Source organism: Cyprinodon tularosa, unplaced genomic scaffold (assembly GCF_016077235.1).
Source record: "Cyprinodon tularosa strain WSP-4 unplaced genomic scaffold, ASM1607723v1 ctg2, whole genome shotgun sequence".
Classification (NCBI taxonomy): domain Eukaryota; kingdom Metazoa; phylum Chordata; class Actinopteri; order Cyprinodontiformes; family Cyprinodontidae; genus Cyprinodon; species Cyprinodon tularosa.
In genome coordinates this window covers 3,541,522-3,554,086 of record NW_024038733.1, presented here as the reverse complement: position 1 = coordinate 3,554,086, position 12,565 = coordinate 3,541,522, and the positions used below count along the sequence as shown (strand labels likewise).

General features: G+C 38.2%; 2 protein-coding genes across 4 annotated transcripts; both read right to left on the bottom strand.

The window, feature by feature from the left end:
• Positions 1–167: 167 nt before the first annotated feature.
• Positions 168–8,356, bottom strand: mboat7 (membrane bound O-acyltransferase domain containing 7). Of its 2 annotated transcripts, none has more exons than XM_038284313.1 (9): positions 8,203–8,336; positions 7,006–7,085; positions 6,266–6,395; positions 4,771–4,897; positions 4,501–4,657; positions 3,946–4,141; positions 3,503–3,655; positions 1,988–2,164; positions 168–1,818 (listed from the first exon to the last, which is right to left on the bottom strand). In XM_038284313.1, coding segments are annotated over exons 1-9 (1,434 nt in total). In that variant the 5' UTR covers positions 8,205–8,336; the 3' UTR covers positions 168–1,406. The 2 variants fall into 2 exon arrangements, with proteins under 2 accessions (XP_038140241.1, XP_038140242.1); XM_038284314.1 differs by having other exon boundaries at positions 1,407–1,818; positions 7,006–7,088; positions 8,203–8,356.
• A 370-nt stretch (positions 8,357–8,726) lies between these two features.
• Positions 8,727–12,047, bottom strand: rps9 (ribosomal protein S9). 2 transcript variants are annotated; one of them, XR_005280746.1, is made up of 6 exons: positions 11,939–12,047; positions 10,595–10,706; positions 10,393–10,515; positions 9,838–10,024; positions 9,588–9,746; positions 8,844–8,981 (listed from the first exon to the last, which is right to left on the bottom strand). XR_005280746.1 is itself a non-coding variant. In XM_038284315.1 (5 exons), the coding sequence occupies exons 2-5, from the start codon at positions 10,689–10,691 to the stop codon at positions 8,804–8,806; spliced, it is 585 nt and encodes a 194-aa protein (XP_038140243.1). In that variant the 5' UTR covers positions 10,692–10,706; positions 11,939–12,042; the 3' UTR covers positions 8,727–8,803. The 2 variants fall into 2 exon arrangements, 1 of the variants encoding a protein (XP_038140243.1); XM_038284315.1 differs by lacking the exon at positions 9,588–9,746 and having other exon boundaries at positions 8,727–8,981; positions 11,939–12,042.
• Positions 12,048–12,565: the final 518 nt, after the last annotated feature.

The window sequence follows — 12,565 nt, the reverse complement described above, 5'->3', positions numbered from 1 at the left end:
ATTATATGTCAGAGTTTGACTAGAAAATATGTTTTTGCAAAGCATTACTATGGTCAGTAAGGAGGAGTCATAAAATGATATGTTCCAAAAAAAAAAAAGGTAATAGAAATGCATTAAAGTATGAGTAGTTATTAGCTGAACTCTACTATAGATACCAGGCCAGAGAGAAAAGGCAGAATTTATATTTAATGCTGTTTCCAAGCCAGAGGAGCTGGTTTAACAAAAACACAGAGGAGGAAAAAGACATGACCAGGGAAAAAACTTTTTACAGCCACAGTGTAACATTGATACTTTGAAAACACAAACTGTTACTGTCAAACAAAAATTATTTTAAAATAATTTGTGATTCAAATGGTCCTACTTGTAAACAGAGGATGATGAATATGAAGTTTCTGAAGAGGAAACCTTTAACAACCTGCAGTCATCTTCATATAGGAACAGATGTTTGATCAGACAGCTTAGGTCATATGTTAGCAACATCCATATTAATATTGTTAAATATGGAGAAAACAGCAAACATTCGCTTATGTTTTAAATCGCAGTCATTTGTTGTTTTTTTATTTAACTTCTCCCATTGGAAATTATAAATCACTTGGCAGTGTAACATACATTTATCTAAAAAAAACCTTTTAAATGTTTGGTCCCAACCCTGAATGCAGTGCAGATATTTAGGCAGTAAATGAACTTTAGTTGTCTTTTATAATGTGCGCAGGTCACAACACTGTTGCAGAGGTGACAGCAAATATGTTAGTGATTTGATCCAAAATCCTACCAGCAAAGAGAAGTAAAATAAATCCCTCTATACAAACTATTTGAATTCACAGCATTGCAGAGGTTAATGAGCAGAAAATGAAATTCAACACTTGCTTAATGCAAAAAGATAGAGGTACAACTTTAACAGGAATACAGTCCTAATGTGAGCGGAGACGTTTTCTTAAGTGCTACTTCTAACAAAAAATATGTCCATTCTTAAAGAGCATGTGTCTTAAAAATATTAAAAGGATTTAAATTATTTTTAATGTCGTTTTTAACAACCTGCCTCTACATTTTGATTTGACATATTCCTAAAGCCACGTCTGAACTTTTGGTCATCATGTTCAACTCTATTTGTGTAAAATAAGATCCTCCAACCGTACATACATCCAACAACATAAAAAGCAACATTCACTTTCCCAGTTTCTCTCCAGAGATTCCCTGAATTTTGTGGGAATCAAACAAAAACAACTTTAGTAGTTTTTTTTTTTTTACAGGATTTCACAAATGACACTCATAACTGCTTTTTTAAATAAAATACACTTTTCTAAGAAGAAATCATCTTGGATCATGTTTAGTGGCAGAATCAGAACTCGAAGGATCACACACTCTGATCTCCAAAAGGCTAAAACCAGTCCTTTTTTGTCCTCATTTTACTCTGTTTTCTGTCCATTTTTCTCCTTCACATCTTCAGTCTTCCCCCCCTCACTTGTCTGCTCCTTTTCCCCCTTCCTCCCCTCTCTCCTCCCCCCCTTTAAGACCTTGCCCACTATTATGCAGCCAACGGCAATGACATGCATGGTGAAGTAGATGGACGTCCAGTAGTTGATGGTGTCGGACGCCTTCAGCAGAACGAACCCCATGCACATGTAGTCGTAGGCCCTCATCTTCAGGAACCAGTGGATCCAATCGAAGATGTTCTGCCCACTGGGAGCCAGCTTGGCTCTGACAGCTGACTCCATGGCAGACTCAGCTGCGATGCACAGCGGGATGGTTAGGAAAGAGAGGTAGTAACCTGCATGCAATCCATGCCAGTAGGCACTGATGAGCATGGTCCATCCAGCCCTGAGGAAGACACAAAAATAGACTCATTTTTTAACTAATTATTACAACAATTGAATGCTTCAATTCTGGAAAACAATTTTCTTCTCAAAATTTCTCTAATTATTCAAGTCGTTTTTTTGTTAATTTGAAACAGGTAGTGTGTTACTGTGTCAAACTAGGGGGGTCCTACCTGAGAGCGTAGGACTTAAAGGGGGCGTTTGGGTAGATATAGTGATGAAGCCACCACTGAACAGTCATGTTCCAGTAGCGCATGCCATGTCGGACCTTCACACAAAAGTCAGTGTTGTAACAATCAATGTTCTGAATGGTTCTGAAGTCATATCTCTCCTCTTTGGTTGGATCAGGACTGTTCATGAAGAGAAAGAACAAAACACATCTTTAAAACAATGCAGAAAATATACAGCGCTTAAAGCTTCCATAGATAAAGTTGTGTATAATTGTAAATTAAAAAGGAAAAGAATACATGTGGCTTTATTTGTTTGCAAATAAAAATCAGAAAATGTGGTTTGGTTTCTGTTCAGCTTCCTTCCTTCAAACAGCTTTGTGGAACAACTTGTAGCTGCTAATACATGGACAATATTTGTCCGTGTTTCTTAGCAAAACAGCTAAATTTACTCAGACAGGATGAAGGGCAACATCGATCTTTAGAGTCTAGTCACAGAATCATAAATAATGTTTGAAAGCTTAGGAATATTATTTTTGGTCTAATCTTACCAGATCACCAGACATGGAAAGGTGTAACATCCAGCATGGCTTCCTACAGATGATGAATTTTAATAACCTGGCAAGCCAGATTGATAGTGTGTAGCAAACAGGTTTAGTCTGTTGCTATCAAATCCGCTGTGGTTATGGAGGAAAAGCTGAATTTTAAAAGCTGATTAGACAAAGCGACAACCGGTGCCAGCCTACCAGAGTTTGGTTTTAGTTTGGTTTCGCCTTAAAGCTGAATGTAGCAACCTGATTGGACGTCCTATTTTTGGCCGGTTTTTATAACGGCTGAGGCGAGAATGGGACGAGATGGTTTCTACTGTGTCTGTCCAATAGACAAATACCTTAAAAATTCATCATGCAGTCAAGTCTGCATCTGCCCACCTACCTTAGAGCTCTCAGGCCAATCAGGCTGACATACATCTCTCTCTCAGAAGGAGAGAAAAAACTAAATTTAAACTAAACTTTTTAAAAAATAACCTTTAAAAATAGGTCAGCCCTAACACCAACCTACCTTAGGTTGGCCAGGAGAGGCCAACCTAAGAGGCTGAATCCTTTCTTTTGTCAACATTCCCCAGAGAATACCACGTGGTTCTGGATTGAAGTTCAGTGGAGTTAAAGAACATTTTATCTAATGTATTTCTTTTATTGATATAAATGGATCTTGATTTATAACCAGGCCCTACCTAACCCTGTTTTAAAGGTCTCCATTAATAACCTCATCACTGTTTCTTGGTATTCATGGTGCTGTGAAGAATATGCATGCAACACTCTTTTTAGATTTTTATCAGTAGATAGAATTTAGAACTGTGTAATTTTTTTCCTTCCACTTCACTTGTTTGTCACTGCTTGGTGTTTGTTTCTCATTTTAAATCCTTATGAAATAAATAGAAGTTTGTGGATTTGACCCAAGAAAGAGTTTAAGAATGTCAGAGTGATAATTCGGCCATTACTGACAGAAACACGAGGTAATGACCTGTAGTCGACAGTAGGTCCTCCTCCAGGTTTGGAAAGGGCCTTTTCTGGATAGCAGCCGAGGCCGGCACTGATGCAGCCTGCCTCAGCGCCGCACCACGCCGCATAGAAACGCATTCTGAACACAAAGAACACTGCCACCATGTAGAACAACCTGGTGAAAGAGAGAAAGGAAAGAGGGAAGCTATTAATTTCTCTCTCACAAACAAACGTTATCCAGGCTTCATTACATCCTCCTCTGTTGGTGTGATTTACCTATAAAATACTACTGCTATGCAATCATTATAATTCAAGGACAATAAAAGAAATGAAATCAGGAGCATTTTTAATTTCCATTTGTAATTTGCAAGTTGAATTTCACCAGTTTAGGTTTATTATTTCAGTAATATAACAAATGTACAACAGATGTATTGGGAAGTACATCATAGTGAAAAAAACAAATACCTGAAGAAAATGTTCTCATCCAGGAACTCATCTGTGCGTACATAAGAAAGTGGGAAATAGTGGTTGACGGCCAAAAACAGAGCCCCGAAAACAGGGACCATCTTCACTCGATGCAGACAGGGCTCCCAGCCGGGCAAAGCCAGCGGCCTCGGCTGCTTCAGCCAGTCCATGTAAGTTTGGAAACGGAAGAACGGGCCTTTGGGAGGATGGAGCAATGAGACAGAGGAGAAAACACGGCGGTGAGAAGAAAGGGATCAATACGAAGGGCAAGAAGGATAATGAATGTAAAAAAACAGCGGAGAAAAAGGTAGTGGAAAAAAAAGCAGGCAAGAGGGGCGAGGAAAGATATAGATAAATAATATTAAACAATATCAACTCACAATGTTGGACAAGTGGCAGAAAGTAAGACAAAGAGAGACATTGGTTATAAATCATGCAAAAGAGAATGAACAGTGGCTGCAACATCAGCACACACACAAAACTCAGGATTTTGCTGGTAAACATATAAGCAGACACAAGGAAGTGAATTAAGAGAGGACAATTCTGTTGACTTACCGGTTATTATACCGACATAACAGTAACTATAGGACAGAATGTCATAGAGGGAAGGTTCTTGAGACAGACCACCAATGACTGGAGACTTAGCAAAGGAGCTCACATCTCTCTTTTTCTCAACGTGGAAGCTGTGTACCTCATTGGCAAGACTGACCATCTAAGAGGAAAACAAATATCAAAACGAAACACAAGGGAATGACATGTCAGGAAAAAAGCGGTGTGTTATCATACAGAATCTTCTGGAGCAAATATGTTCAAAGGCTTCTCTACCTTCAGTGTGAGAAGCAGCTGGACGGCGTTGGCGAAAGGTGTTGGCTTGGGAAGATCAAAATTCGTGACCAGTCGGAAAAACAGGAGGTAGAGAAAAGACCAGCTGAGGCTCAATGCTGGGGCAAGCCTAATGAGAAGAGACAAGTGCCATTTTTACAAACCAGGCATAAAATGATGACCACCTGCAGGTAATCTCTAGTTTGATAGGATATGCAAGCCGGGATTTAACGTTGTGCCTTCACTCTACAATACAGCATTTTATTTTTTTATTTCTTGTTTTTAACTCTGTCACTTATTCTGTTATTTTTATACACTGTTTAAGGTCCACATTTGTTTGCTACCGTAAAACGACAATTTATCCATTGTGAGAAAATAAAGGGATTATATATATATATACATATATATACATATATATACACACATATATGTAGTGTATATATGCTGTTTATTCAGCAATGTCTTACAAAGCTCTGATGATATCACAAAGTCATCCTTCATGCCATGATGTCAACACTGTCGATTCAAACAAAAATATGCCTCACAGTGCTGAGGCATCCTTCTTCTGTTCTGCTTAAACTTGCAGGTTATGGTAGCAAGTCAACCTCTCCAAGATGGTGCCTGTAATTTCTGTGCTGCGACTGTCAATGCGGAGTCTACTGTTATATCATGTCTATGGTTTTCACACCATGGATGCACACTACATTTCAAGGTGCACTGTGGGAAATTTTTAGTTCAACACTTTTTAAATCACTAGATGTTCAGACACTCCTCTAAAATGGCAGACATTCGGATCCAGCCAGTATGATGTTAAGTCAATAAACTTTGGGTTCTCTAATCCCAAGGTTATTTTGACACATATGTCAAATCTAAGTGTTTAAGGCCGTGAAGAGCTTTTATTAAGACCGTATTCTCAGCATGTTAAAAAGGAGCAGGGATGGGCCGCAGAGAAAAACAATGTGTTTGAGATGCAAGCTTTGCTTCTAAAAACCCAGATCTAAATTCAATCAAGAATCTGTGGGAAATAATTGGCAAAAAAGTCTAATCCATAGAGGCCTTAACTCGCAGGTACTTGAGTTATCTGCTGCTCATATTCGGTGTCTTAAATCACTACATATCAGGCAAGAGCTTTGGTAGGAAATATTAGGCTTACACCTCTTTAGGAAAGTGGTCATAATGTTATTTCTAATCTGCGGTTTTAGGAATACTGAAAAAGACAGCATATTTGTAGGAGAGAAAGTAGAGAAAGTGAAAACATAGAGTGCAGTTGCAGAGAGGTGAACCACTGTAAGATTATTCTACAACTACAAAAAAAAATCCAGTTATTTTTGGTCATTATTCGCTGCTGGCCAGTATTAAACAAAAAGCAAAAAATGCTTTCAGATTAAAGTTTGTTCTAATGTCTGGAAAAAGCATTTCCCATACTCTCCAGCTAAAACATGATCATTTAAAACTGTTCTTGCATCTTAAAGATGCAAAGATGGTAAAGATCACTCACCGCCAGCTGCTCTTGATGATGATCCATGTTCCTATCACTGTCACCAGGGAGTGCAGTGTATGGATGTGACACAGGGCGATGGTGATGGACAGGCCCAGAAGAAGAGCCGTCACCTGCTTCACAGGCGGACCTGAAGCAAAGGCAAAAAACTGTTTTACTGATAGAAAAAAATAGAACTTTAAATTTAAGTGACGGCATTAAAAAAAACTGTAAATAAAAGGGCCACACATTACAAAAACAGGAAAAACCCACTGCTGACATTATCTCTGTAAATTCTTTATATCAAAGCTGTACTTTGCATATCTATTCTAGTGACTGACAGATGTGTAGTAGACAAGGAAGAACTGAGGGGATGGAGGAATATAAATAGAGTACTGCTAAACAGACGAGGGTGATAAAGCATAGATGAAGGCTTAATGAGACACTTAAAATGTAGGTTTATAAAGTTAGATCATTAGAAAAAAAGATACCAAAAATGTATCTAAAGTTCATCTACTTCATTTCTCCATTTAACTTCAGAGATACAAGGTCCTACAACTGCAAATGGTGACAGTTTATCTATTGTGATCATTTCCAGTCTCAAAATGGACACCTTCAGGAAATAAATACAACAAATGAGGAAGAAAGAGGCTCTGACAAACGAGATCTAACCAGTACCAAAGAAAACAACGAAACTATTGATGTTGTTCGAACTTAATTTATTTTTATTTTCCCTGAGGGAAGTTATGCAAAATACTCACTGAGGTAACGAAAGAGAAATCCAACAGGGATGGTGGCAGCAAGGACGCCCAAATACACTAGCTCTTCTCCAGTCATCTTCCTGCTGATGGGGAAACACATCAGTTTAACACTTTAACAGCTCACAAGGAGAAGCAGGTCAAACACACCACTGATTTGACAGTTTGATCCCAGTACCTTATGATTAAGGCCAAAAACGCAGCGTATACAGATACACTATAGTGTTTTGAGTAAATGCACCTTATTCTAGGAAGTGTAGAATATACACGTTTTATGCTTTATATCCTCAGCTTTTTTCAACTCTTCAAAAACAATGACATTGTCCAACAGTGATGTAATTTTTGCAGCTCTGTCTCATACTACCTGCAATTATTCCTTAAATTTTAGGCCAGGAGAAAAACTGCCTTGGAAGTTGTAGTAAAACACACCCGAGGTTCTTCTGAGTAAACAAATGTCAGTATTTAAAAAGCATGATTCCAGCTGTATATACATAGATTTACATTTGATTGCTTTTAGGTGGAGCTGCATAATTAGCCTCTATTAAACCCCAATATTACACTATGCAGCACTTCTATAGTAGAAAATGAATGACTATCATCCATTCATTTCACAATAACATGTGTCCATTTTAAAAGACTCGATGTGCCAAAGTACCTTTACTTATTAATGTGGGTAAATCTTGTGTTTATTTTTCTCCTAGTTATGATGGATTTTAATGTAGAACCTGAATGAACCCTGAAGCAAACACTGTCCGTTTAAAGGAATGCCAGCTTCAACATGTGCTCCTATGGTTTCAGGGCTTGTTCCAACCTGAATGCTCCCTCTGCAAACTGTTGTGGCAACAGATCAACGTATTTTAAAGCAGTTGGTCCCAGAATGAAGCTTAAACTTTCCGGATTTAGGGTCTTCCTGGAAACAAATACGTGACTTCTACAAATGCAGGACTCCTTAATTATCTTAAGTTTGTAGCTGGTCAATTAACGCGTGATAAAAGGTTTCTGGGTCTGTAGCAAACAGCTACATGGTTAATATTAGTCTATGTAATGGTTAAAACATCCTGCCGAGACTGAAGTTTAGTTATTTTAAATACTTAGCCGTTTATGTTCGTGAATAATCAAAGCTTTGCTGCGTAACGGTTAGAAGTTGCATTTTGAATGACTTGACATGCGGTTAGCAGAGCTGTAGCATTAGATACTTACATTCATGAAGATATGTGGACCAACGGTAGGACACCACTATCTTCGCTCCAACCCCGAACTTGATGTTCCCCTCACACCGCACCGGTGAAAGATATCACTTCCGGGTTTAAAATAGGATATTTGAAAGGCTTTTTTAATTTGATGGAGCAGAAGACGTCACATCTGGACTACACCATTCTGATTACAGGGGTGTTTGCAATATAGTTAAGATTTTTTGTTTTAGAGCATCTAATGTTCTTGTTTGTAGAATTTAAAAATGTATATAAAATAAAAATGGTTTCAAGATTTTGTTTTAGAGCATCTACTGTTCTTGTTTGTAGAATTTAAAAACTATAAAATAAGTACTAGGGTCATTTTATACAAAACCCCCAGAGCTCAGTCTACCCAAGGGTTCTTATTTGTATCATGTTTTTATCCATTTAAATTGTCCAGTTACACTACTTTCATTCATAAAACATAAGAAAAAATAACAGGGACCACATTTAATTTTAGTTAACATGAAATTAAAACAAATAGCACAGTTCTTTGGTTCAACCCATTTTTTTATTAAGAATTTAACAGAACAGGAAGCACATATAACACTTCCTGGACCACATCCTTCTTAATCTTCCTCCTCGTCGTCAGCCCCTCCAGCTCCACCCTGACCCTTCTTGGCGTTCTTTCTCTTGACGCGGCCAGGACGTCCACCGCCGTATGGTGACCTCAGGGAGAAGTCGATGTGCTTCTGGCTGTCCAGGCGAACCACAAAGGAGGGGATGTTCACCACCTGTTTGCGCACACTGCAAAGACAATACAAAGAGTTGAGAACTTTCAAAACAATGATTCAGTTATCAAAAATATAACCACCCTCACCAAAAGGGTCTATAAAAATCACAAATCTGCTCGGGTCGGTTTTTGTCAATAAGAATTGTATTATAATTATCTGTCAGTTTTTGAAACATTAGTTATCTGCATCAGTAATTCTGTTTTATAGATCAACTTAACATGTTTTGGAACAAATAGCCTCCCACATTTTACTCGTATACCCTTTCCAAAAGTTGTTCCATCTGAAAATAAATGTATTCAATTTGTATGAATAAAGCAGAAAATAAAATCCTGCAGTTTACCAATTCTTAAGTTTCTTTTTTTATCTAATTATATATTTCACATTCATTATATTGAAACATTTTTACCCCTACATCTGTTTAATCTATCCATATTTTCATCCATAGTCTTTAGAATTGACACTACTGTAAATGTAGATCAGGCTTCATTGACGAGGAATTCTTGACACCACAGAAAATCTGAATACAAATCTTAAATCATCAACCTGAGTGTTCAGTAGCTCATAATTGATGGTGCAGTGAGTAGCACAATTGCCCGAGGTGCAATCCCCCACACCTTACCTCACAGCCGCCACCACATATTGGAGCATCCTGAGCCCACAGATGGCAGGATTGGCTCTGGGCAATAACTACCGACAAGGTATACGGCTTTGATACCGAATTGACCTTGCTGAAATGATTAAGTGCTCTCAACGCAGAGTGCTACAGCATGGGGGTCCTCTGATGAAAGAGGAAGCAGCAAAAGTTTCTCAAAAAACTTTTCAGACCCTGCTGTGGTTAGATCAAGTCTTTCAGTTGTCCTAAAACTTACCGAATGTGCCTCTGGCGGATCAGGACACGGGCATGGTGGATACTCTTGGCAAGTCCGAGCTTGAAGACCTGAGTCTGCAGCCTCCTCTCCAAGAAATCCTCAACCTTCAGGCCCAGGATATAATCGAGCTTCATCTTACCCTCATCCAGCACACCAATCCTCACCAGACGCCTGAGCAAGGCATTACCTGGCGGGGAAAAAATGCTTACATTTAAAATGAGGCACTAAGAGCTAATGATTTTGATACAGCACCAAAAATGGCCTCATTGACGAGGAATTCTTGACACCACAGTTAAGTCTGACTATTTATATTTAAATCATCGGCCAAACTCCAACTACTTCTCAGCAAGTGGTTCCCAGAAGTGATCCTCAGGGACTCCTGTCCTGCATGTTTTAGGCATTTCCCCATTCAATCCACTAGAAAATATTATGATTAACAGGCCTCTGCAGCACTTTATCCCAAAGTGAATCTGGTGCACTGGAAAAGAATTATCTAAAACATGCATGGGTCCTGAGAGACCAGGGTTGGGAACCACCGTTAGCTGCATCTCATACCTTCAAACAGACGCTTGGGGTCCTTCTCGTCCAGAGTGAGAAGCTCTCTGGCAGCCTTACGGATCTTAGCCAGGGTAAACTTGACCCTCCACACCTCACGCTTGTTCCTCAGACCATACTCGCCTGCAGAGAAAATTAATGACTGTTAAAAACAAACAAATGAGAACTCAACCTAATTATAGTGAGACTGAACCAAGCCTACCAATAAGCTTTAACTCCTGGTCGAGACGAGACTTCTCGAACGGACGGCGAGGAGTAACATAGGTCTTGCGACAAACCCAACTTCTGGCAACGGGCATGGTTGCTTACAGCGCCTGCAGAGAGAAGACAGAAACATTAGTCCACAGCAAACGATTCGATTTGATCAAAACAAGTTCTGTCAAAGTCAACTAGCTTTGTATGGAACATCAAAACTTGAATTACTCATCTAAAAAGCTGATTTATTCCAACTTTGCATACATTCAGCCAATGGTGAGTTTCAATTGTCAGTGCAAGATATCCAACTTGCAAGTTGTAAACCCATGAAAGGTGGAACTGCAATTGTCATATATGCATAGAATACAACATACAACTGTTTTAAATAATTGTAATTTTGTAAATGTGGTTGCAAATGGTCATGAATGACACATTTTCAGAGGATAACTGTAAAAACTAGGAATGTCGAATCTCTGCATTTAAACACAGGCCTCATTTAGAGAAAAGTGGTCTCAGTGATATGAAGCTGGAGCACTTTTGCAAACTAGTTTAAAAAAAATGGGGCTCAGAAAATACATTTCAAAAACTAATCAATAGTTAACTTTTATAGTATAAGGAACATGCATTATGGATAAATGGGATTTTATTCAGAGAACCTCAAGTTTGTCAAAGTATAATTACAGTATGATTCTTAATATTTTAGCCTATGAAAAGCTGTAGTTGTTTTATTCCCCAGTTAAATTTGATTACTTTAGTCAGATTGGTGCTTGGAATAATTATGCATCATTCAATTAGTTGAAAATAGTCTCAAAAACACCACTGGCATTTCAGTGATACAAATTAAAACTACTTTCCATCTAGTGGTAGAAGTAATACAAAATAGCCATTTTATTAAAACAAATCCCTAATCATGTTTCAATTAAGTTTAAAATATATATAATTTACATTTAATTAGTAACTGGCTTCGTGAAGACATTACCAGTACTTTGAGATTTAAGTCCGCATACTTTAACTACACGCATTAACTGGCTTATAAAGAATATCGGCGGATTTATAGGACTAAATGCTTTAAAATGTGAAAATTGGTTAGAGTTTATTGGGAGAAATTAAACATTTGCTAAAACATGGCTTCGCCATCCAGACCAGGCCGCTTCCGAAGCGCACCACGTTGTTTGGGGAGAAGAACTAGCGTTAGCTTCCACGAGGATACATTTCTCAAATGCCATCAAAGAGCTAAGAAATATAAGATATATGTTTTAGTTTACTTTATCCACTATTAAATACCAAGTAAACTTCGGACGGAAGTCTAAAATGTGTGGATGTCAACCTTAATAAACCAGGACGGACTTACCTCGCCCAGGCTCGCTTAGTAAAGAGGAAGACGAATGGAGTTCATATTGTTTTATATGGTAGACAATCACACTACATCTCCCATCATGCCTCTCGCTGTCAAAACGGAAGCTAACTGTATTTTGTGTTGCCCCCTATTGGTTAAAATACAAATTATCTCAGAACATTAAACGTGTTCTTTTACCCCACCTAATGCGTTTGTTTTCTTTTGTTTTTGTAATTATTATTATTTGTTTAATCTGTTCTTTATGTTAAACGGAACAAGACCTAAATAAGTAAATCATACACTTTGATTTTTTCCCCCCTGTAATCAGAAATTAAACGAAGCATTTTATAATCGCGCAAGCATTACCTGAACTTGCATTAAATGGTGTATAAGTGTGTATAAAATAAGGCGATAAAAGTGAAGCAGAAGGACATCGCTATTTATATAACTCTGAAAGGAGACCCCCAGCATGTGTTTCTGTCTGTCATCCTGTGTGATCAACCGATGGACACAGCACACTTGTTTTCTCTTTCAACGCTCTACAGTCACTCTATTCCTCACAGAAATATTGTTCTTCTAAGGATTTCCTTTGAGTTTTTTTTTTTTTGCAGTCACCTGTAAGGTGAAACACAGCTTTGACCC

What these genes read in the sequence shown, in the direction of transcription:
- mboat7 (XM_038284313.1), bottom strand. An exon ending in ATCATCAAGAGCAGCTGGCG is followed by an intron (nt 4,898 to 6,265) that starts GTGAGTGATCTT and finishes TCTTCTCATTAG; the next exon opens with GCTTGCCCCAGCATTGAGCC. An exon ending in GATGAGAACATTTTCTTCAG is followed by an intron (nt 3,656 to 3,945) that starts GTATTTGTTTTT and finishes CTCTTTCACCAG; the next exon opens with GTTGTTCTACATGGTGGCAG.
- rps9 (XM_038284315.1), bottom strand. Translation starts at nt 10,691, where the DNA reads ATGCCCGTTGCCAGAAGTTGGGTTTGTCGCAAGACCTATGTTACTCCT. An exon ending in CCAGGAGTTAAAGCTTATTG is followed by an intron (nt 10,516 to 10,594) that starts GTAGGCTTGGTT and finishes TTTTCTCTGCAG; the next exon opens with GCGAGTATGGTCTGAGGAAC. An exon ending in ATCCGCCAGAGGCACATTCG is followed by an intron (nt 8,982 to 9,837) that starts GTAAGTTTTAGG and finishes TTGTCTTTGCAG; the next exon opens with TGTGCGCAAACAGGTGGTGA.